The sequence below is a fragment of the Poecilia latipinna genome, unplaced genomic scaffold (assembly GCF_001443285.1).
Source record: "Poecilia latipinna isolate Pla-1442-1.1 unplaced genomic scaffold, P_latipinna-1.0 Scaffold3247, whole genome shotgun sequence".
In the NCBI taxonomy this organism is placed as follows: Eukaryota; Metazoa; Chordata; class Actinopteri; order Cyprinodontiformes; family Poeciliidae; genus Poecilia; species Poecilia latipinna.
In genome coordinates, this window is record NW_015115863.1 from 14762 (window position 1) to 37488 (window position 22727).

At 40.3% G+C, this 22727-nt stretch overlaps 1 protein-coding gene and 1 long non-coding RNA gene across 2 annotated transcripts; one reads left to right on the top strand and one right to left on the bottom strand.

Moving 5' to 3' along the window:
* Positions 1-15: 15 nt before the first annotated feature.
* LOC106940486 (zinc finger protein aebp2-like) lies at positions 16-19053 on the bottom strand. The gene is made up of 9 exons (XM_015023246.1): positions 18464-19053; positions 17188-17398; positions 15386-15493; positions 14810-14996; positions 13775-13899; positions 9322-9389; positions 3435-3548; positions 2316-2345; positions 16-1081 (listed from the first exon to the last, which is right to left on the bottom strand). The coding sequence occupies exons 1-9, from the start codon at positions 18952-18954 to the stop codon at positions 1075-1077; spliced, it is 1341 nt and encodes a 446-aa protein (XP_014878732.1). The 5' UTR covers positions 18955-19053; the 3' UTR covers positions 16-1074.
* LOC106940488 (uncharacterized) lies at positions 15488-22343 on the top strand. The gene is made up of 3 exons (XR_001423111.1): positions 15488-16051; positions 17870-17871; positions 22331-22343. It is a non-coding gene; the product is annotated as an uncharacterized LOC106940488 (long non-coding RNA).
* The last annotated feature ends 384 nt before the right edge of the window (positions 22344-22727 follow it).

Genomic DNA, 22727 nt, shown 5'->3' on the forward strand with positions numbered 1-22727 from the left:
TCCGTTCTTTTTTTCTCTCTCTCTCTCCGTCTTCTTCTTTTGCAGGCATGTTCACCAACACCTGAGAGTGGCGGGGGCTCTGCCCTGCTGGCCCAGTTATTAGCTCTTCCACGGCGCGCTCCCAAAGCTGCTCCGCTAATGGAGGCCGAACAAGCGAGCCAGCGCCTCCGACGCACACACACACGAAACTAATGCTCTAAAATGTGACCACCGCGGCGAACGCGATGTTACTTTGTAGCTTCTCGCATCTGCGTGTACAACATCTGTCAGATTATAAACACATACAGTCCAAAAAGGGACGACGACGAATAATAACCAGCTGCCGAAGGCTGACATAGTGGTATTTTAAACTCTACGATATACACACGTGGAAGTACAGGTGAGCCGTGGTGAGTTCAGCGTTTCCGTCATGTTTATGGTTTCCTGTCAACAGACTGGGGGGTGAAGGAGGGGGGGGGAAACAAGGAATTGTCCCGATAAATTATTGCTCAGGTGTCGGTTTGTGTTTAAGGAAGAGGCGTACACACAGGTAACAGCACTGACTTCAGGAAGTATAAATAAGACCACTGGTTACGATTCAATGATGCCGCATGCACAGCATAGTTACACTTAGCAATGTTCAAATACGCCTCGGATCCCCAACGTCAAAAAGCACAGCGAAAACAGTTTTTACTCGAAACCTTCACAGAAATCCACACCACATCAGCGTTTTCATCGTATAAAAATAAGTTAGAAATCTGGATAAATATTTCACACAAAACTGTAATAAAATATGTTGAGGCTATACGCCAGACTTAAACAAAAAGAGGAATTGGTTGTTTTTTTCCACATTATTGGGGTTGTAGGCTTGCTTAAGGAGAAGAAGAAGAAACAGCTTAAGTGAGGAGAAGAAGAAGAAACAGCTTAAGTGAGGTTTGTGATGACTAAAGTCATTTCAGGTACACAAAACTAAGTAGCCAGTCTCCATTTGTTTTCAAATCCAAGCCTCGGTGGAGACGGGAAGAAGAGCGCCCCCATCCTGCATGGATCAACGTCCGGTCAGTGACCTGAAGTCTGGACTCTGCAGAGGAGGTCCTACAGGCTGAGGACGAAAGCACAATACCGCAGGATTAGCTCCTCTCTGCTCTTTGTCACAAGAAAATAACACCCAGTTTATTTATTTAAAAAAAATGCTCACTGCTAGAGCTAATGCTGCACCGACCTTATGGGTTTATTACTGGGTAATAATAAATAACGTGATCTGATGTTTAGGTTGGGTAAAAGAAACCAGAAAAGCAGAAAGACGGGCCAGGACTGTGGCTAAAAACGATGGATTTTTAATTCAACAAACAGGAGAATCAGAACATAAGATAAATATTAATCCCAAGTTATGAATTAAATGCGGGAAAGTTGAGTTTGTTGGACACTGGATTACAGGCGCAGCATTACCATTTCACACATCTCTTTTGATTTGGCTTCTGTATAACATTGCCTTCAAACCATTTCTGCAATAAACTCAGCAAAAATTCCCATTAATAAGGATACAGTAGTAGATAGTTGAACATATTACAAGAGAAATTGCTGTTTTATCCTGTCCAAGAGTCAAAGTTATGTGTCCAACCATGCTGCGTTTGCAAACGTTTTAAAAATCTCAGCGTTCAGATAAAGGACTGCTCACAACGAGGAATCAACACGACGCCTGAAATCAGAGACGCCAACTCCATTTAATGACGTTTAAAAATGTAAGATTGCGGTGTAGTAACAGTAAATAAATAAATGAGTTAACAGTTTAACACAAAAGCAAATAATAGCTTTTTTCTTCCCCAGATTGTTGTAGTTTATTTTTAAAATATTCATATAAATAACTTACTTTGAAATAAGTAAAATATCTTATAACATGGTGCTAATTATATTTCCAGGAGTGGAAAAAGGAATAAAATCTAAGTGTGTTTTAATCTGACCTGGAGAGAAATGCTGGGTTTTTTCTAGATTTGTTTTCCAGGAGGAATTTATTGTACTTGTACATTTTCAGTCTCACTTTAGGCTTTTTCAAAGAAATTCTTCGTTTTTTTTTATTATTGAGAATTACATATTAAATGCCTCTCGAAAAGATTTTTACTAGTCATTTATAGTTCTTAAGTTTTCCCAAAAATCTTTGATCCATGCATTTGTAATTATATTCATGGTTATTACTCTATATGTGCAGAGAAGGCATGTAGTAGAATGACTTACACCTTCTCTATAATATCATCTAAATCCTAAAAACTAAGAGCAGAAAAGCGCCGCCTGTTTTTTGCTCCCGACTTTAACGAATTCGCAGAAGCAGTTCGACTCACCTGCGCTTCAGTCGCTTTTGAGGAAGAGCTCTGAAAAGAGAAAGAAGACGACAACTGCTTAAAAACCATCTGCGCTCCAGTTGATTTCGCTCTAACACAACGTCTCCATCCAAACAGTTAAGTCTCACAAACTGCATCTGGCAGCTGATCTCTTTCCACCCGTCCCATCTGCATGTCCAGGGTTTGCGCTTGCAGCCGCAAGTACCGACCAAACACATTTGTTTTGAAATCGTATGCACTGGTACAACCTTGACATAAATTGTCTGGTTGCTGACGGTTTACATTCAGCTATGAAACCAGAGTCCGGCGGCAGCCCCTGCAGTTACTGAGCCTTCAAGTCCAATTAGAATCAGTCGGCCCGGGTGCGGATTAGCGGGCTACCGAGCCGTATATCTCTGGTAAGATGAGCGGTCTGTTATTCTAGGCATGTTGTTCCTCTTTTAGGGTTCGATTTTAACCTTTTATGGCTTTCGGTGCCACGAAGTAAAACTTGTTTTATCATCTCGGTAAAGGAGGTCTGTAGGGCTTACGTAACCCGCTCCGAACTCGACATGTGGCCCGATGTGCAGTGGGAGATTTTAAAGAACGATAAATGGAGGCTGGAGAAGAAATACTACTGCTGCACTCTTGCATTTTTATTTCACTTTTTCATGATGCGACACTGATTAAAACTGTTAATCGTCCATCCATCTGCCGGCTGACCGAGTGGAGTCATCCAATACTCGGTTTGTAACGTTCTTTTCCATGGTTTCAGATGTAAATGAATAAAATGAAAAGCAGCACTTTGATGTGAACACGGCCTGCTCCTGAACTCGAGGGCCAGCCTTCGCCACAGGAAAAAAGCTGTTAAGTAGAGAAAATATGATATTCCTGCACGCTGCTGCTGCTGCTTAAGCTGACCGTTTAAAACCGAGACTTGGCGCCACCTGCTGGCAGAATGCGAGCTTGCTCGCAGAAATCCAGCATCTGCCGGTAATTCTCACAGATTAATTCGCAAAACAGAGTTGAGAGCTGATTCAGCAGTTTAAACACTCCGCTAAAAGAAAATGAAATGTCTTGATCATTATAAAAATAAAAAATAAATAAAAAGATTATGGTGGAGACGACGTGCCTACTCACCGGTAGATGTTGGGATCCAACAACATGGCCGTGTCCTGTGGTAACTGGGATAAGTGCACTACTTTTGTCTTCAGCTGAGATCGCTCAGTTTCATTGACCCACACGTCAGGCAAACTGCACACAAAAAGAGAAAAGATGACACGATTTATTAAGAGGAAAAGAAAAGAGAGAAACAGTGTAGACACAAGGAGCAGTATGACTGTGACAAGAAGAAATCATGGCAGCTAATTTTCTGGAGACAATTGAAGTAACATGCTTACTATCTTTGTCGCAGGTATACCTCTGTAAGCGGCGGTTTCTAAACCAATTAAGCCAGATTTGGGGTTTTTTCCTCACTTCCTAAATCCAAATAGAATAAGGTCACGTTTAAAACGACGGGGCATTCATTCGTTCCTCCTCTGCAGAGGACTCTACCCACAACATTCATGACCTCCTTTGTGAAAACTGGAAGTGTGCGAGCACTGCCTTGGCGAACCAAGGTGCAGAAGAAGAAAAAAAAAGAAGGAAAGAAAGAAAGAAAGAAACAAAGAGCTTAGCAAGTCCACTGCCCTCCCCCCCCCCCTTTCCCTCCAGCCTCCACACTCCCCGTCTCCACCCCCAGCGTTCCCCCGTCACGATGTGCGTCATCCCAGGAGCCCCCAGAGACGCACACACATGCACACACACTGCAGTAAGTTAAGCAGGCAGTCGCCCAGCCAGAATCAATCACACAGCTAGTCAGTCCTTTCAGTAGGATGGTGTGCAGACAGAGCTTCACATTCAGCACAGCGGAAGGTAGAGGTGAGAGCAAAACTGAGCCATGAAGGACAAAAGACTGGAGGGGCTGCAGAGAAGAAAAATGAAATGTGAGGAGGTGGGGGAAAAAAAAATCGAAATTGGTAAAATAAAAGTTGCAAATCATGAGTTTTTTTTTTATTATTTTAAATACGAGCAAAATGTATGGAATCATTTCAGGTCCTGATGACTTCACCGCGTCGCCTTTCCAGTTTTTGTCATTTTGTGCTCGAGGTCTTTGGGTATAAAATGGAGCCAATTGTTTCAAAGCAGCCACGCATCAATTCATGCTTTATTAGTTTGAATGTAATAACATCTGCCAGCAGGAGGTTTGATAACCTGACATATTTCATAGGAGTCGGCCAGCAAAAAGATAACCAGAACCACAAAATGAATATAATACTACAGCTTTTCAGATAAAGCACAATTACATGAGATTAATCATAGTATTTCTGGTTTTTATTTTATGGTTTAATCGCCATAATTCTTAAAAAATACTTAATCATAACCAACATAAATGACTGAAGCACAGTCATGGTTTGTTTTCCGTTACAAATAGGGAAAGGAGAAAACAGTACTATTAAAAGGATGAAATGGGAATATGAAGAACAAACTGATCAGTGTCAACATGAAGTTTGTCTGACCAAGAAAAAATATTTTATTAATGAGAAATTGATGCAATTTTTTTTCCCTCCTTCAACAAATAAATTCGCTAGAAAAAAGAAAAACACTTGTACTTTCGTCGTAACTTGGCTGGTAATTATTTGACATTAGTCCTGAGTACCAATCTGTCATCCCAAGATGGTCAGGATGAAAAAAATAAAAAACAGAAAAAATGTTGATGTCACAAAAGTCAAACTTCAACACTGTGAGAACAGTGTTAAGACAAACTAAAAATAAAAACATTAAACGTCTAAAACCTCAAAAGTCGTGAAACAAACAGCAAGCCCTTCAAAATGTACGTGCAGAACTTTGAAACTAGAAAGAGATTCAACACAAAGTGTGGCAGACGCCGGTTAAAAAGAAAAGCACAAACTACATCCAGCTTATAAATCATGAGGGAGACGACGTGGCGTTTACATCCTAAAGGGATTAAGGAATATTCTGAAATAAATAGCTCTGGTAAAAACTTACATCTTCCCTTTAATGGAGGAGAGAGACGAAAAAAAAAAAGGAGGAAGTTTTTTTTCACTCCATCCTCTGTTGTCTATGCTTCCTTTCAAGTAGAAGTTGAGACGAGAGAAGAAACAGCCGCTTTCAAAGTAGTTACAAAGTTTACATTAGCTTTGAATTAGCCGCGTTGCCCAGAGCAGAACCCTGCATGACAGAGGAGGATCTGAGGAGCAGCGGCGACCCAGTAAACATCTTTGCGGTTCTGTGACTGAACTCTCACATGCGCGCCGGTTCCTCCGCAGACGGAGCAGAAGCCGAGCTGCGGTGCTGGTGAGTTATTTTATTTTGATGAGCGAGTCACACAGAGGAGCTGAACTGGAGAGTTGTTTAGGTGTCTGTGGCCACCGTGCAACACGGGTCACACTTCTGCACGCTAATGTACACACAGCCGTAGTTACAGAGACTTGAAAGTGACGAATGATCCTTCAGTCACACAACCACAATGAGAACTGGTGAGCTTGTCTCGCTCCTTAGAGGAGGTGCCATTTGGCTCCCTTCTTTGTAAACAACCTGCTGAGTAACAACCTCAGAAACGAACGACTTCATAAAAAAATGCACAAAAAAGAAAAGAAAAAGTGAATTATTAAATTTTCTTGTGCAAAGAAGTGATGTCCAACTTCAATAAGTAACATATTGGAGAGCTGAAACTTGACAATCTCTACAAGATCTAGAAAGCAACTCAGAGTGGGACCATAGATTTGAAGGATGGATCCAGCGAATCCCAGGATTCATTTGCAGGCTGAACGGGAGATTTTTATTCTTGGAAAAATGGCGGACGAAGTAGGAGGTAGAGCAGGAGAGGACCACGGTTTTAAATAAAAGTATGTCAGAATCTGGTAAAGCAATTGTGTTGTTGGGCTTTTGTCTTTTGCATAAAGGTGTATTTTATATCATGCAAGAAAAAAAATGTAATAAAAAAACAAAAATTACATAAGTAATTGTGACACACAAAGATGTAAAAGATGAAAAACTGTTCTTTTTTTCTAAGAACTGCTCTAATTGAGGTTTGAGGCATTCATAGCCAGTGACCGTGTATTCCAGTGTTTGCTATCCGGCAGCAATCAACACCATGCAGGGGAATCCGTTCACTCATCCATCACAGATTAGACAGCAATTACAGCTCCCAGTCTCTCCCAGCCTTCCCACTCTTCTTCCTCAATGAACCGCGGGTGAATCGGGTTCAGGCTGGCTCATGTTAATCAGTAACTCGTTTATCTAAACTGAGTTAATGAGTGTCAGTCCGAATGTGAATGGTTCGCTCCGTCATTAATAGACATGACTTGGCACATTCGTGCAGTTACTGATTGACTCGATGACCGAGAAGCACGCACACGCACACACACGCACACACACACCCAAAATGAAGTGAAGGCATTAGTACAGAGTTCAGCGCGATGCTGGAGGAGGACTAAACAAGACGCGCTTACTTTCCCCAAATCCTTCAACACAAACTCCTGGAGGTACTGTATTGACCGTATTACTTTCCTTTTGGGGTTTTAGCCAACTCAAAGTACTTATTAGCTAATTATTACTTAGGAGGACTAAAAGTAGAGCCCTACAGTAACAAAATCCTGGTTGGTGGAAATGTTGCACCAGTTTCAGAATCAACTAATTTTATCAACACAAACGCAGGAGCTGCATTAAAAAGAAAAAGAAAAAAAAAACTCTGTCACAGCTTCTGTCATTCTCAAAGTCAACAACAACAACAATATAAAAGAGACGAGATGCCAGACGGTTCCACATGATCCTGATGAAGAACAGAATCGGCTGCTATTTGATGAAGCTAAGAAAAGCTGCAAAACAGATGCAGAAGAAAGTTATAGTGCCTGAAAGAATAACAAAACAGGATTTTACTTTCTAATTACTGTGTTTTAAGTCAACATGTTTGCCACAGAGAAAGATAGGTGAATTTGTGAAATAAACTGCAGTCCTTTATGGCTCGCACACAATAAATAAATTATTTTTACGAGAAATATTGGAAATTCGTAGTTTGTCATATTTTCCCAAGAACTGGCAAATCAGAAATAAACCCAACATTTTTATATTAAATCTGACATTAATAATTAAGATGCTTAATTATGGTGACGCTAAAATAAAACGGTGTAAAATTGAATTCTTTGATAAATTTTATGTTTAGATATTTAATGTTAATTAAACTCTTGGAGTTTAACTTCTTTTATTTTTACATGTTATGTGGATTGTAATGATCTTAGCATTATTCTGCAATGAGGCAAATGTGGTCAAAATCAAGTTTATTTGCTAGACTAAAGATAATTTTTTTTAAAAACAACCTTAGTTTGAGCAGATACTGTACATCGTTTTCATACAGTCCACATTTCTGTACTGAAATGTTTTATTGGTCTGATGTAATATTCAAATCTTAAATGTTGTGATTTATCACCTTTGCCATCAATCAACAATGGCCGAATCGAAACCACGTATATTTAATGCAAATATTAAACTTTTTTGTACATTTATAAGATCTCTTTATTGTTTTTGTGCACAAACTTGACAAATAAAGTTGATTCTGGTTCCTTAGATTTACAGGAGAAAATCATCAGCATTGACTCGATGAAAAAAAGGTTTGCGGTTATTATGATTATTATCTTCCTTACCCTCAATCTATGATTGTCTCTCCAGAAGAATAAACTTTCCAGAGTTATCTAAATCCCCAGAAAATATCATAGAAATGATTGTTTTCTTTCCCTTTGGCCATCATTGTTCCTTTTGCTTTCATTTCTTAATTTCCAAAGGCGTCACTGTGCCTCTCTTTCACATTGTTGTCTTTCCACCTTCCCCTAATATCGCCCCTTTCCCCATATTGTCCTTTCATTTCAACAACGCCATCCTTCTTCTTCTGCCTCTGCTCCTCCCTCTCTCTCTCTGATCTTCTTCAGAGGCTTTGCTGTCAAACCCTTTAATGGAAATGTAAGAGGGCTGCGCATATGCTGGCATCTCCCCCTGGGCAAAAGCTCTGCAGAGAATCATTGTTATGTCAAGCTCCTTCTTCACGAGAGCATGGTGCCAAAACTGCCTGCTCTTTTTGCCTGACTGATTTACTGATCTCAGCTTTTGTTCTCCCACCGCTCACCTCCAGGGAAGCTGCGATAAAATGGGAATAAGAAGTGGGATTCGGACGATAACTGGGTGGTCACACTGGTGCTGAAAGAAAATACGGCCTGGTGGATGAACTTCGTCTTGAACTAGAAACTTATCCAAAACTTGTGTTGATGTTTGTGCACAGGTGCTGATTGACTCTTCAGAAGAGTCGGACTGTTTTAGTTTTGATCACACGAAGCCAATTCTTCTTTCTAGCTGGAGTTATACTACGGGAGCAGTTGGAATCTATTCACACCGTGAGACAAAGCTGTAGGATCTCAGACTCTTACTGCCAGTTGATTCTCTGAAATTAAATTTAAATTGGTTGATGGAGACATTAGTCAACAACAAGGTACAACTTAATGGATATTTAGAGGCATCAAAACGATGCATTTCTTCAAACTGTTTTTTATACAAATAGACTCTATATTATTTATAACAGGAAGGCCAAAGTTGTTACAAGGAAAGTTGGGGAGCAGACGTCTGCTCTCTGTCACAGGATCGGCTTAATTTGAACATTTTTAGAGCCATTTTAAGACGTCAGATTCGGGGCTGCGACCTCCAGACCATCACTATTTCTGTGATTTTAGCTGCACTAGCTACACTAATCACCAACATAAAACACTAGAGGTTGTTTAAAATACGAGCAATGCAACAAGGTCACCTTCGGTCCGAAATATTAGAAACTGGGACTCCGAACGCATGAAGTTTGAGGCATGAAATTTACAGCAAAACAACAATCGCTGCATCTTTAATATATTTACCCATTTTCAATCTGTACCAAGTCGGCAAAAGATTTGTTTATTTTGACCACAGAGTAAAAGAAAAAGGTCTTGCTCACATGTCTTCAGGTGTCCAGTGTAAAAGTACTTTCACCTTGCCAGTCCCCTCTTTCCTTTTGGCTAGCACCTGCATAGAAACAGTAAAAAAAGAAAACATGAGCAAGAATAAAACATTAACCTAAACTTGACAAAATTACATTTCATTTTAACATTCAGCATGTGTAGAGCTAGAGCCATGTGAGACAGATAAATGTTGTAGCTTTTGCTTCCTGTTTGGTCTTTGGGGAGCAAGTTTCAAAGACGCATCCCTTTCCTGACCCCGTCTGCGCAGCGAAAAATAAGAATAAACGGACCAGATATGTCAAGGCCAGCCCTCACCGCGCAGCGGGGTGTTGCAATAATGACAAAAATTTCTATTAGTCTTTTACAGTATATCATTACTATTATGGTTATTGTCTTTTTTCTGTATTGTGTTTTTAACATTTCGAGACCTTTTCTGTGTGAACCTTCATACCTGATGCCGCTGTTCCACCTGAATTTTCACTTTGCAGGACAATAAAGGCTGCTTCTATATCCAGCCTAGTAGTAAGTATTCATTACCAATAACACACTAAATACTGATCTCTATTATCTTCACTAGTGTCAAGTAACATCTTCATTGTTGAAGCCAAAACAATATTTTAAATATTGAAGGTTTTTATTTTTTTTAAGACCAGGTTTTCAGAATCGTTTTCCCCTTTAATGCATAACATTTCATCCGTCATGCGGTGCTGTTTAGAATAGTAGTGGTTGGGAATTTACAAATATTTCTACAGGGTGAAAGAAAGGCTGGAAAAACAACCAGGAGAGTCAAAAATAGCCACAGATATAATCCTGTTTTGCGTCATTTGGATTTTTGTCCTCTTTCAGGATGTCTGTTTTTAGGATAGTGAATGAGCTCACGTGTGAAGAACTCGTCTTACGCACATGCAAATCTTAAAATATGTTTTACTCCTGGGAGCTGGCTGATGGAAATGAGGCTTGATTTGAAGCGAGACACAAAGATTCAGACTGCTCCACTTTGTATGTTTTTTTGTTTTTTTTTGACAAAACAGAACGAAAAGTCCCTTTAAAAGTATCCTTCATCGGTTTAAGGAGTCCCAAACACTTACCTGTTAAAACAGACGGATAATGTGCAGTGAGTAAAGCTTTACATCTAGAGCAACGTCCAAAACATAAGTCCTTAAAATGAATTAAACAAACTACAACAAATAACCGAAGAATGCAGACTGAAAGCAAAGCAGCAGAGGCTAAATGAAACAACAACAACAACAAAAAAAACCCGAACAGCAACAATCAGAGAATCCAGCAGAGAGTCAGAGAAAAGACTCAGGTACTATAGAAGACTCTGATCTAAAGAAGTCCAGGAAGTGCCTAGACTTCATGGGTCAGTGATGTCAGAAGGAGGCATGTTATTTACCTCTTTAACGAGAAGAACGATTTCGAACTAAATCCTGAGTGGCAACAAGCAAGAAGTCTGGCAATGCAAGCAAGATTAGTGTCTGTAAACACTCTTGCAGCCGTAGTGGAAGTTTGTGATGGACACATTTTTGACTATTTCCAACAGGACTGAAGAATATTAATAGGAATATGAGCAAATCTGTTTTAATACAATCCAATAGGACTAAATTAAGATGCGAGGCATCAGAGTAGTGAGTTTTGTAAAGTTAGCAGGCTTTCAGGGATATGTAGGTCTGTGTCTCATCAGCATAGTTTTGATGAGACAAACCTCTACATTTCTCTGTGAGGCGGCCTAAAGGAAGAATATACACAGAGCACAGGAACGGTGCGAGCATCGATACCTGAAATATAAACTTACTGGCCTCCATGTTTGGTCTCCATCGCCTTCACAATAACTTTTTATTCTTGACGACAGATTTTAAAAATGCTTTGGGAAGATTCATTATAGCTTTCAATCCAGCTTGTTTTAATTCAGTAATTTATTAATATAGATTTTTTTTTAAAAGTACTGGCTCCACTGGCAGGTTATAACAAGACAATTTTCTCATGTTATAAGTGAAATAATCCGTCAACGGTACTAGACTAAGGCTTAAAACAAGCTCCTATATCTTGCTGAAAAGTTACTTGCATCTTAGTTTTGACTCATTTCATGTGAGCTAAGATATTTTCACTGGAAACTAGACCAAAAATACTTGGTAAGGTTAAGTGTTTTTGTAGCGTAGTCCAGTTTATGCTGCCGTTTTCTTAGAAGTGTCTCAAGTACTGTAGACTAAGGAAACCAGCTGTTTTATTGCACATTTAAGTAAAACACAAAAGCTGGAATTATATAGTTCTCTGAAATAAAGTTAATAATTACAAACAAAGGCTACATTAAAAAAGTCCCATGCCTGTGTTTGTTTGAGCTGGAGAGAAAAAAGTGGACTTGTGTTCTGTCAGAAAGACGTGATTTGTGAGCTGAGTGGTCTGATGATGGCGGTTGTCGCTTTAAGGGGCAAATTTTAATCCTCTAAAAACTCACGAAAGAGTAGTAAAAGAAAAAAAACTAATTGGGGTAGAGGCAGTAGGAGTGCACAGGGAATGAACAGTAGATATTACTGTTTCCAAAACAGGCAGTAAAGAAAATAAAAAAATAAAAAAAAGTGCAGAGCAAAAGAGAAGGGAGGGCTGACTTGACTTGGGTGCCTGTCTAAAGTCAGGGGGTCAAGATGTGGATGACGCAAATCGGTAAAATAACAAAAATATCCCATCATAAACATGACTGAGTTAGTGTGCCAGGTCAACAGGCCCTCTCGCCAAGCTCCACAGAACCCCCGCGGCTTTGCTCCGTCTCCCCAGGCCTGGGAAGGCCCAGTGGGGCCCGGGGTCTGGAGGAGCACTGCTGCTTCTCACCACAATCCTCCAGAGGTCAAAGGGAAACTGTACGTATGCCCAACGCGTCAGATCTCCTTCCGACTTCCATGACCCTGACCCTCACTTAACCTCTGTTTTTTTTTAATCTCCTCTGCATCCTTGTTTGTTAATTTGAGTTTTTCCTCCTTCACTCGTTTAAATTATGAAATCAATTTAAATTTAATGAAATGCATTTTCATGAATATATTTACAATTTTAACACGAGCTATGGTGGTTTTTGATGGGCGTCATATGAGCTGTTGCCCAGACTGTCAATATAACAAGACAGACAAGCACCGTACTTAAGAATACATATATTAATTTCTCTTGTGTGACCTAAATAAACAGGTTTTGTATTGCTTTTGTGCATAGAGAATCAACAGATGAGCCGTCAGTCACAGTGAGCTCATATCGAGTTAGCCTGTGTCGCTAAAAGTATTTTTAACTGTGCCCAAACAGGAAATTCAAAGAAATTATGTTTTCATAGCATAATTATGACAACAACCCCAACTATTGCCACTTGGAAACAATCATTTTAAGTTTGTCCTGTCAAAGAAAAAGCTCAACTTGTACCACAACTGAACATGATGTACAAGGACAGATTAAACCTCAGCAACCTGACAGCCAAAACCTTATTCTGTGTTGATTCACAGATATGTTTAGATTATGACAGCAGATAAATGACTAGGGTCGCTTATATGCAACTGAACAAAAGCAGTTTGTCAATAATCAGTGTTTCTAATTTTACCATACTTTTGACCAAAAAGCAAATCCACATTTAAAGCCAAAAGTCTAAACAAAATAGACAAATCTTTAGCAGAGCAATCAAAAAATATAATTAAAAACAATGCATTTGTCAAATCCAATGTTTTTATAAATCCAACAATCAAATTAAACACAGATTTTAAAATCTCAGTCAGTTGAAGAGATTTTTTTTTAATCCTAAACGAGTGCTTATATTCACCACTGGGGAAAAAAGGGCCAAAAACATTCACAGTCCATAAATTATGCATAGGATAAGAAACGCACAAAGACACACACACAAAAAAAACAACAATCCCAACTGTCTCTGCTATGATTCAAAGAAAAATCATAGCCAAAGGGGCCTTTTACAGGTTCAGTTCAAGTGCACAAAGAAGAACTGCGAACGGGACGGAAACTGTCACAAAGGGATTCCTGTCGCCCTCTGCTGGACAACAGAAGTAGCGTCTTTTGGAAAAACTCAACGCAATGTGGAGTGGTAATGACAGTTTATGATGAATCAAACATTTCGCATATGGAAAAATTAAAGCAGTACTCACTCGCACCAATAAGAAATCTGGATCACTGTAGCACAAACCTCCTTAAAATGTATGCAAGTAAGAGGTAAGTAAAAATAATTTTCACATTTTGAAAAATTCTCTACATAATAAATACGTTCAGTTTAAGTAAAACTGCATGTTGTACCCAGTAATAGCATCCTACTGTTTAGGAATGTGCACCGTTTTACTCTTCAACACAAGTATTGCTACAGAAAATACTCACGCGTTTAAAAGGAAGACCTCTTTAGAGTCATTTACTTTCATAAAGGAAATGCATATTATTTCGCAACATTTAGGAGACAGAGCAAAATACAACGCGTACCGTGCTGTGAAAGACGACGCTGTGACCATTTCCCCCGCTTTCGATGTGAGTGGTGAGGTTGAGACAGATGGCCCGGTGGCGCAGAGCATCCATAGTTTGGACATCAAAGAAATCCTGGGGCCTCGCTGAGAAGTTGGAAAGACAAATTCAAGGAGAGGGAAGTTAAGCAAAAGACAAATGACACTTACAAAAAAGTAAATTAAAATCAGCACAGGTCAAAAACTGTTGGTAGTAAAATGTGGAATCAGCATTACAGTGTATATAAAGACATACATTAGAATCATCTTCTCATTTACCTCCAACTTAAAGGGAGCTGTGGATGCGATATAATACATTTAGTGGTTGTATAACTTTGTTTTGTTTATTCATCTCAGTAACAAGAATTAAAAATGCATTTGTGAGTAGGTGCAGCTCCAAAACCATTAATGGAGAACGTGGAGTCAGTGGTCCTCTTAAATGTTAAAATGCCTCACCAAAGACAGAGAAGGAGACATCAGTTTGTTACTCTGTTCAGAAAAAAAAAAAAAGACCGAATGAATATGAAGAGCTGCTGGGCTTACACTGATGCTGAACTGTTTAAAACACATGTGTGTCAAACTCGAGGTCCAGCATCCTGCAACTTTTAGACGCGTCTTTGCTGAGCCAAATATTGAGGTCGTCATCAGGACTCTACAGATCTTGACTACATACCGAGGAGGCAAGTTAGAGATTTCAGTCAGGGGTGCTGGACCGGGGTCGTATCTAAACTTTGACTGACGTTTCAGATGTTTCGCTTGTTTGGGCCAAACCAGAGTTCAGGCGATCTTTTTCACACCTGCCCTAATGAAGCCTACGAGTTACTTAGCTTGTGCAGTCACTCGTTCATTTGGTGCAATTATTCACCCAAAGTGAATATAATAAAACATTTTTGACTGAAAGCAAACTGTTGATGTGTGGAACACTTTGCACACGTCAATCAATACTCCAAGACATAACTGAGACAAAAAAAAAAACATTTCAAAACAAGTTTAATTTGTGTGCTTGTTGGATACGTACGTAGGGACCACCTGCGTTTGTTCTTGAGTTTCTTCCTCTTGTTGATTCCCGCCTTGGATGGTGAATCCTCCTTAAGTTTGGCCTGGCTGGACATTTTGGAAGAGCTCTGCTGGCTGAAGTGACTGGGGACGTGACGAGCCAACCCTCCTTGAGAAGCAAAGCTGGCATTGCAGCCGCCAACTACACACTGCAGCAGAAAAGTAACAACAGCACAAAATTAGACAAGTATGTATGCATTTGTATATAATCATAACTTTAGACGGCTGGCCAGCAGCTAAGCGCCAGAAGTTGTGGTTTTATCAAACGTTGTCTATTATCTTTAATGCCAATAAGTGACGAAATAGCCAAAGAAAATTCACATCCTCAGAAAAGAAGGATGAACTATTGCTGAAGATCACGTTAGATTATTTTTAAAGATCACAAAATATGTTTCAGCTCCAGTTTTTTTTTTTATTTCTCGTGACCCAAATGTCAGAGGCGAGGTGAATTTCCACATCATAAATAAAAGAGAGATTTCCTGAACAGGAGGAAGTTCTCCAACACACACCGTCACAAGTGCATCGGCGTCCTTCCTACCTTGAAGGGTTTATCTCCACTGTGGGTCAGCATGTGTCTCTGCAGCCAGCTCTGGCTGGTGGACGGCGTGTTATACACCTTGCAACCCTTCCAGAGACAGACGAATACCTGCCAAACGCACACAGAGACAGAGGAAGAATTAGACCAGTAGTCGTGGTGTTCGTGCGAGGACTAACCTTTATTCTTTGTAGTCTGTTAATTTCCCCTGAAAACAGCAGCAGGTAGAGGATGTCCGGGAAGTTTTTGGATATTCCTAATATTGTTTGAGACAAAGACAATCACAACATTTAGCCACTGCAACCGTCTCCCTTTAGAATCGCAGTGTCTTAATATTTTTCCATTAAAAAAAGACACTGAATGTTTACTTGCGTAAACAACTTTTCATCATTTTCACCTGCATAAAAATGGTTAAAAACGACAAGAAATGAATCCGATACCAGATGTTTTGTACACAAATTACAGATTGAGCAGCATCTATCAAAAACTGGTGTGGATACGAGTGCAAAAATCACCTTAGGACAAGTTCAATGTATATACACTTTACAATCCCAGCATTAAAAAAAACATACATGGCAGGAAGCAACAACCTGTTATTTATCACGCGTCATCCCTTCATTCCCAGCCTTTTCTGCACAGTGAGTTTTTGATATTGATAAACAGATGATTGTTTAAAAAAAAAAAAAAAAAAAAAAAAAAAAACTTATTTCAGGTTTTTGAGCGACAGCAATCACCTTGTTCTCGTCTCCACCAGACAGGCTTCAGATCCATATTAGCACGTCGCATTAAACCAGTACAACATTACACAGAGTCACGGAGACCCTGTTGCTAATCCAGGGGAGAACCGTCTCCTGTTCACTACCTCCAAAGCAAAACTCCAGCATGTCTGAATGGAGGTATCCCTGGTCTCCCACTGAACGACCTTGTTGTCCAGAAACCCCCACTATGAAGAGCACCTCATGTTTTTCAGGGAGTCAAATAAACACGTAGGAGTATAATTTTATTGTTTTCTCCTGAGGTTTTCAACAATATTTCGGTTAGCATGATAAGTTTAGACATCCTTTATCACCTCAACACAACCAGCCTCTTTAATACTAATCATAAAATTAATTTGTCCAATTTAACTCGCACTAACAAAGATCGCCCTAAATCCTGCACTGTTGATTAAACACAACAGATTGAACTCCGATAGCTTTATTTGTCCAACTACGCAGGTTGACGTCAACATAAACCAGAGGCAAACCGTTGCTGGATGTGAGCATATTTGATGCATTCCTGTTTGATAAATGAACCCCAATGTGTTCACAAAAGAGGAGCAAGAAGATGCAAACTGTATTTTTAAACAGGAAAAAATAAAATAAATAAATAAATAAATAAATAAACAACATACATTATTAGTATTCCAACATGCTTCCTGGTTAGGCGATGGCTTACAATGGCGACGGACTTTCCCAGCTCTTACCTAAGAGACTGTTATGCTAGCTAGCGAGCTCTACCTCACAGGCCGTTTGACTCTGCGCCTCTAGCAGTGAACAGTGTTATACAAATTGCTGCCTACTGAAGCGCCACAGCTGTTTTCTCAACTGTGCACATGACAAATTCTTATCGGTGGGAAAATTACGACCGTTATACGGCCCAACACCACCATGCAGCAACTGTTTGGCTCTGTGCATCGTCAGAGTTGAGCTACAACAACAACAACAACAACAAAAAATAAAACAAAACAAGTACACCAGCTTGGTAGAGCGTCGAACAGAACCGAGATTTTAGACCAAGCTCTTTCAAAACTTTAAAAGTCTACAAACCCCTCCTCTCTGGCCGTCCACGTGAATTCCCCTGATGTGCTCCGCCAGGTCCGGGCTGGAGTTGAAGCACTGTGGACAGCGGTCCCAGCAGCAGGTGTAAGCCATCGTCTTGGTGGCAGAGGATCTGGCGCTGCTCTGGCCGTTCAACAGCGCAGGAGTGGAGCGCCCGCTGGATCCTACGCTCTCCATTTCTATGGTGGTGCTGCAGACACTGAGTAAAGAGGAGAGAGCAGGCTGGTTGGAAAGAAACGCTTAAGGAGTGTAGTCTGATAGTCATAAAACGCATGTGGATCAGGTTTAGCAGACACGAAGAACAGGTGCAGATGCTGTTCTTGCCGAGTTGCGTAATCAGCACGAGGAAAAAAGCCACTGGAGGCCGGGAGAGATTTTCAATGCATGCCACATCAATTACATGCTGCACTTCTGCAAATCTTGACAGAAATCAGAAGCATTCAGGTTCTCCGAGGTTGTCAGAGAATAATTTAATAACACAGTTTTATGTTAAAGTTTGTTATCCCTGGAGAAATGCCTCAGCAGATAAAACAACTGAAGTAAATTAATCTTTCACCGTGGTTGCATAATCTTTTTACAATGAGCGGAAAACATCCCATGTTTGAAACTAATGGCTTTTGAAAAAAAAAAAGAAAAATCACAGATGACCCAAAGGTTGAAACAACGATAGTGGTGTTTAAGCATTTCTCTCTGGGGAATCCAAAGGCATCACCTCACATGTTCTCTGCAGAGCCTAAGATTTAAGTTTGGTCCCACTCAAAGGTTGGCTTTATGTCTGGCAAACTGTTCCTGTAATGATTTGGGAGTGTGACTTGGAACATTGCCCTGCAGATCGAAATTATGACCATTTACTGCTAGGGCCAAGGCCTTTGGCAGAAAAACAGGCCCCAAGCATCACAGATCCTCCCCCGTACTTCACCAGCATGAGGTGCTCATTATGACCCACCTGGAGGTGTGTGTGTGTGTGTGTGTGTGTGTGTGTGTTGCCAAAAGTATTTTAAAGAAATTGAGACTCACGTAATTACACAGAGCCAAATAAAATCCTTTTAGTAGACTTCACATATTTTGATTTGTAACGTTTCATTTAGTATTTAACATTTCTCCTCTTTGAATAAATATACTCAAATTACAGTGTGAGATTAGGATACAACAATATAAGATGGATTCATTCATTGATAAGATTGATTAGCGAACAAAAGAAAAACTATTCAGATGACGGGGACGGAAGAGTAACACCGCCTCCGAACCTGTCCATCAAACCCACCTGTCCTCGGAGTCCATTCGGCTCAGTGGTTCCCCGTCAGAGGATGACACCTCCAGACTGGAGCGCCTCTTGTCCCCCAGGTCCCCGCCGCTGCCCTTCTCGCCATCTTCACTAGCAGATGTGCTCTTTTCACAGTCTATTCCCGAAGACCGGCTATCGTCATCTGGCTCCTCCTTGAGGGCCTTCATGGTGATTTCGCCGTTCTGTTCGCTGCTATTGTCCCCCAGGCTTGGTTGTGACGGCGGTCTTTGCTCCGGCTCTTCGTGAGCAGCTGTTGCTTCCTGGGTGACCGTTGGAGCAGCGTCCTCCTTGTCCACCTCTCTCGCGTCCACATCTTCCATTTTCGGCTCCGCGGCGCTGACTTCTTTTTCTGTTTCCGGTTCGGCAGAGCCATTTTCTTTTTTCTCGCTGTCAGCTTCGTTTGTCTCGCTGGGTGGAACGTCGCTCCCACCACTCAGGGCGGTCGTTTCCTCGGGATCCTCTGCGGCCATTAGTACCGTGAACGAGAAAGGAGATACTTTCGGTATTAAAATTTGCTGGCACGGTCGAACGCTACGACAGTGGGAGGAAGGCGGGGCCTGGCCACAATGTCTGCTCTGTGATTGGCTAAGAGCGGCACAGGGAGGAGACACGCTGTCATCATTTAAACTGCCCATGTGTTTACGGGTATTTATGGCAAAATGAGACAAAGTATTGGTCAGTTTTTAACTGATTAACTCATACATCAGGTATAAACCACCTTTGTAGCGTATCATGGCACTTAATTCACATGTCAAATAGCTTTTTTAATTTTTTTCCCCCGTCATTTCGTTTCTGCCATTTTGTAGTTCTGCAGTTTTTGAGAACTATAATCATGGCAAAGAATTAGTAATATATATATATATATATATATATATATATATATATATATATATATATATATATATATATATATATATATGTTTTGTGTGTAATAGCCACGTACAAGATTTCTTGTGTCATTGTTGTTATTCCAGGAAAACATCTGGCCAGAGTCTCTAAATTTAGACCACACCTTTTGCCTTTACAATTAACAATTAAAATTAACTTTTCAGTTTCCCTTTGGGATTAATAATGTGTATTTGAATGGAACTGAAACATGAATGAATTAAAGAATAAATCTTTAGTAGACCACACCCTAACATTCAGGATAAGAACTGAATGTTATGGACACAAAGCTGGTTACCCACTGACTCCTTCCCATCTATGTATTTTAATCTATCATAAAATCTCAGCCTGCAGTGGTCATGTCCTGGTAACCGTAACCCATCAAACCAAACACAACTCTTAGTCTCTATAACCATCAAAAACTTGTTAGTTAATTTGTTTTTCTCACCATTCACTCCCATTGTATTGATTAAAAATTTTAATTCAAAACTCTTCCTGTTAATACAGGATTTGAATCTGGTAAGTGACCAGCAGAGGGCAGCACAGGATATTAGAGGTATGCACGTTCTCCTGCCGGAGCGCTGACGTGCTGCTCTGATGCAGCTGTTGATGGGTTTAGGCATCAGCTGGGTGGAGTTTCCTCACTGAGCATGTGTGGTGTATACATACAATCTGGATCATGAGGATGCATCATGATCTATCATGACCATAAAGACCACAAGGACAATCAGGATTCCTGATTCAGGAACAACCAGAACCATCAGGGCCATAAAATTCACAGACATAAAAGGAGCCACCAGGAGAGTCAATATAGTCAAGACTTACCAGAAGTCATCTAATCTGGGCCAGAACCCATCAGTATAGAAACATATTTGAGAGAACTGAGGCAACTGTGACATCATCTTTCACTTTCATCTTTCGCGGCAGCTCTGAGGTAGCAAATCATCGGGAACCACAAAAACAAATCTATTGAATCTGAGTCAGAACCACCTCATGGTGAACTCAGACAGCTGTGATGTAACAGCAAACAGACGGCGATGGTTTCAGCCTCTTCATCTTTCAGGGCAGCTCTAATTTCAGGAAACCCATCTTTCCTCTCCAATCAGAGAAAAGTCCTTGGATAGACGCCCAGACCCTGACCTCTGACCCCTTTGGGGACAGATGGATGTCTGAACTGTCTGGATGGGTGGAGACAGAACTGACACGCTACCTGAATGTGACAACAGCACACTGCAAACGCATGGAAAACCAGACATTTACCTCCGACACAGAGACAGTGACACAGGAAGCGCCTCGCTGCCTCAGACACGAGTTCTCTGGTTCAGGTCTGATTGGGTGGAACCTGTCAGCTTCAACAGAAACACACACACACACATATACATTTGGGACAAAACTGGCTCATGGAGGTAGTGACCTTCAGAGGACAGGGCCAGTTCAGAGTTTCAGAGATTTGAGGAAGCTTCAGATCGTAGCATGCCTCTCATTTGGAACAGCTCTAATTATTCGGGGAAAATAGTCTGTTGCTGGATAAGAAAAATTATGCATAAGCATATGAGTGCAGCTCAACCTTAGTGATACAGTGGTATCAGTAATTACAACATTTTGTCAAGAGAAGCATCTTCTCTCAACAGAAAAACTATAAGTTATTGCAAATGCTACACATAAAGTTTACAGTTTGATTGAATCCCTAGAGCACCAAGGAGGGAGGGTTTTACATCTTTACTGAAGCAAAAGACACATCATAAACCTTGTTTTACCCAATAAAACACAATAAAACTTAGAGAAACTAAAGCCCTCACTGCCATTTATCATTAACAATATGGGCTTTCCATATTGTTAATGATATCCATATCCATAAAAGACATCAAGTCTGAATGAAACAAGTGTGCCACGGTAAGAAATTGTAGAGTTTTGACCAAAATCTTCCATATGGTGTTGTGTTGAGGTGCTAATTGTCTGACATGTTAATAAAATTGGGGACTGTTTTCAAAACTCTCCTTAAGTAGTTAAAAAATAAAGAAAGCAAGAAAACTGAACTTTTACATGAAACAATTAACGATGCATGGAAAACCAAACACAAACAGTGAAGAAAAGTCTAAATCATTATTTCTAACCTGATGCATCTCAGATATTTATTAAGCTTATGTTTTACCTGAGAAAATGAAAATCTTTTATTTCCATCAGGAAACCAGACCTTTGAACAGGAAGGAGGTTTTATGTGATGCTGATTAATGCATCCACTCACTCTGACTCATGAACATTTTATAACTCTGGAGGCACTGCTATGAATCAATTTGATAAATAATAAAGGATTTTATTTCATTTTTTTTTATGTTTTACATTAGTTGTTTGGATCTGATCAAAGATGCAGCAACTGAAGAGTAATAGAAAACCTAATCAGAACAATAGGGGAAAAAAACAAAAAAACATTGACAAGTACCAATGCCAGAAAGATGTGGAAGAGATCCTCTGTTTGGCAGGTTTCAGTCAAAAAATCTGATGTTTTAATTCCTGCATCCATGGTCCTGACCAGACCAACCAGTCCTCCCATTACAACCCTAAGCGGCTGCGCAGCTTCCAGCTCCTGAAAGCAGGATGTTCAGGGTGGAGGACGAGATGTTCCTCCCAAACGGGGCAGGATGTGAGAGGGAGGCGGAGGTGTGATTTACTGTCTGCCTGAACAAGTGCCGGCCCAAAGATAAGAGCAGGAGGGAGGAGAGGATGTGGAGCTGAAACTCGCTGCTGTTCAGCACTTTTACAAGTTCAGGAGTAAACACAGCGGCTTGGTTTCCTCAGACAGCTCCCTTAGCTGTAAATATGTGACAAAACAAAAACAAAGTCTTTCTATAGACAATAACTGAAGAGCCAGACTCCAATTTGAAGGCTGTGATTCATTCGACGACATGGGGATTCATTTAAATGATCTTTATGTCAGTAGCTGCAGCTACCTGAAATCCTGAGATGTTGATATGCTTTGGTTCCTTTGAATCAGGACCAGAACTATTAGTTCGCTGCAGCTTATCCACGAAAGTCAGCAATTATTTCTTTATGCATTTTTATGATGTCCCAGGTGTTAATTTGTTTTTAGTAAACGTTTTGTCGTTTAAATGATACTTAAATCTTGCTGCGTATTACACATCTTGTTTTAAATGTCATATTTTTCATCTCAGTTTCTTTATGTTCCTGTGAACACATCAAACCTTCTGTATCAATGCTAGTTTTAAAAGAAACGCGTCTCGCCCTCTGTCGCTGTGTGACTGTCATCTAGTCCAGGTTCTGCTGATGTTACCTGGCTCTGATCAAAATGGAGGTGTTACTATGTGTTAGTTCTAATCTCTGCTTATCTATTCAACCACTG

Bases quoted from the DNA above. Each gene is read 5' to 3' on its own strand.
- LOC106940486 (XM_015023246.1), bottom strand. From the start codon at position 18,954: ATGGCCGCAGAGGATCCCGAGGAAACGACCGCCCTGAGTGGTGGGAGC. The intron at 9,390-13,774 runs GTACGCGTTGTA...GTTTCTATGCAG, and splicing joins GCGTCGTCTTTCACAGCACG to GTGCTAGCCAAAAGGAAAGA. The intron at 3,549-9,321 runs GTGAGCAAGACC...TTTTGTGTGCAG, and splicing joins CACTGGACACCTGAAGACAT to TTTGCCTGACGTGTGGGTCA.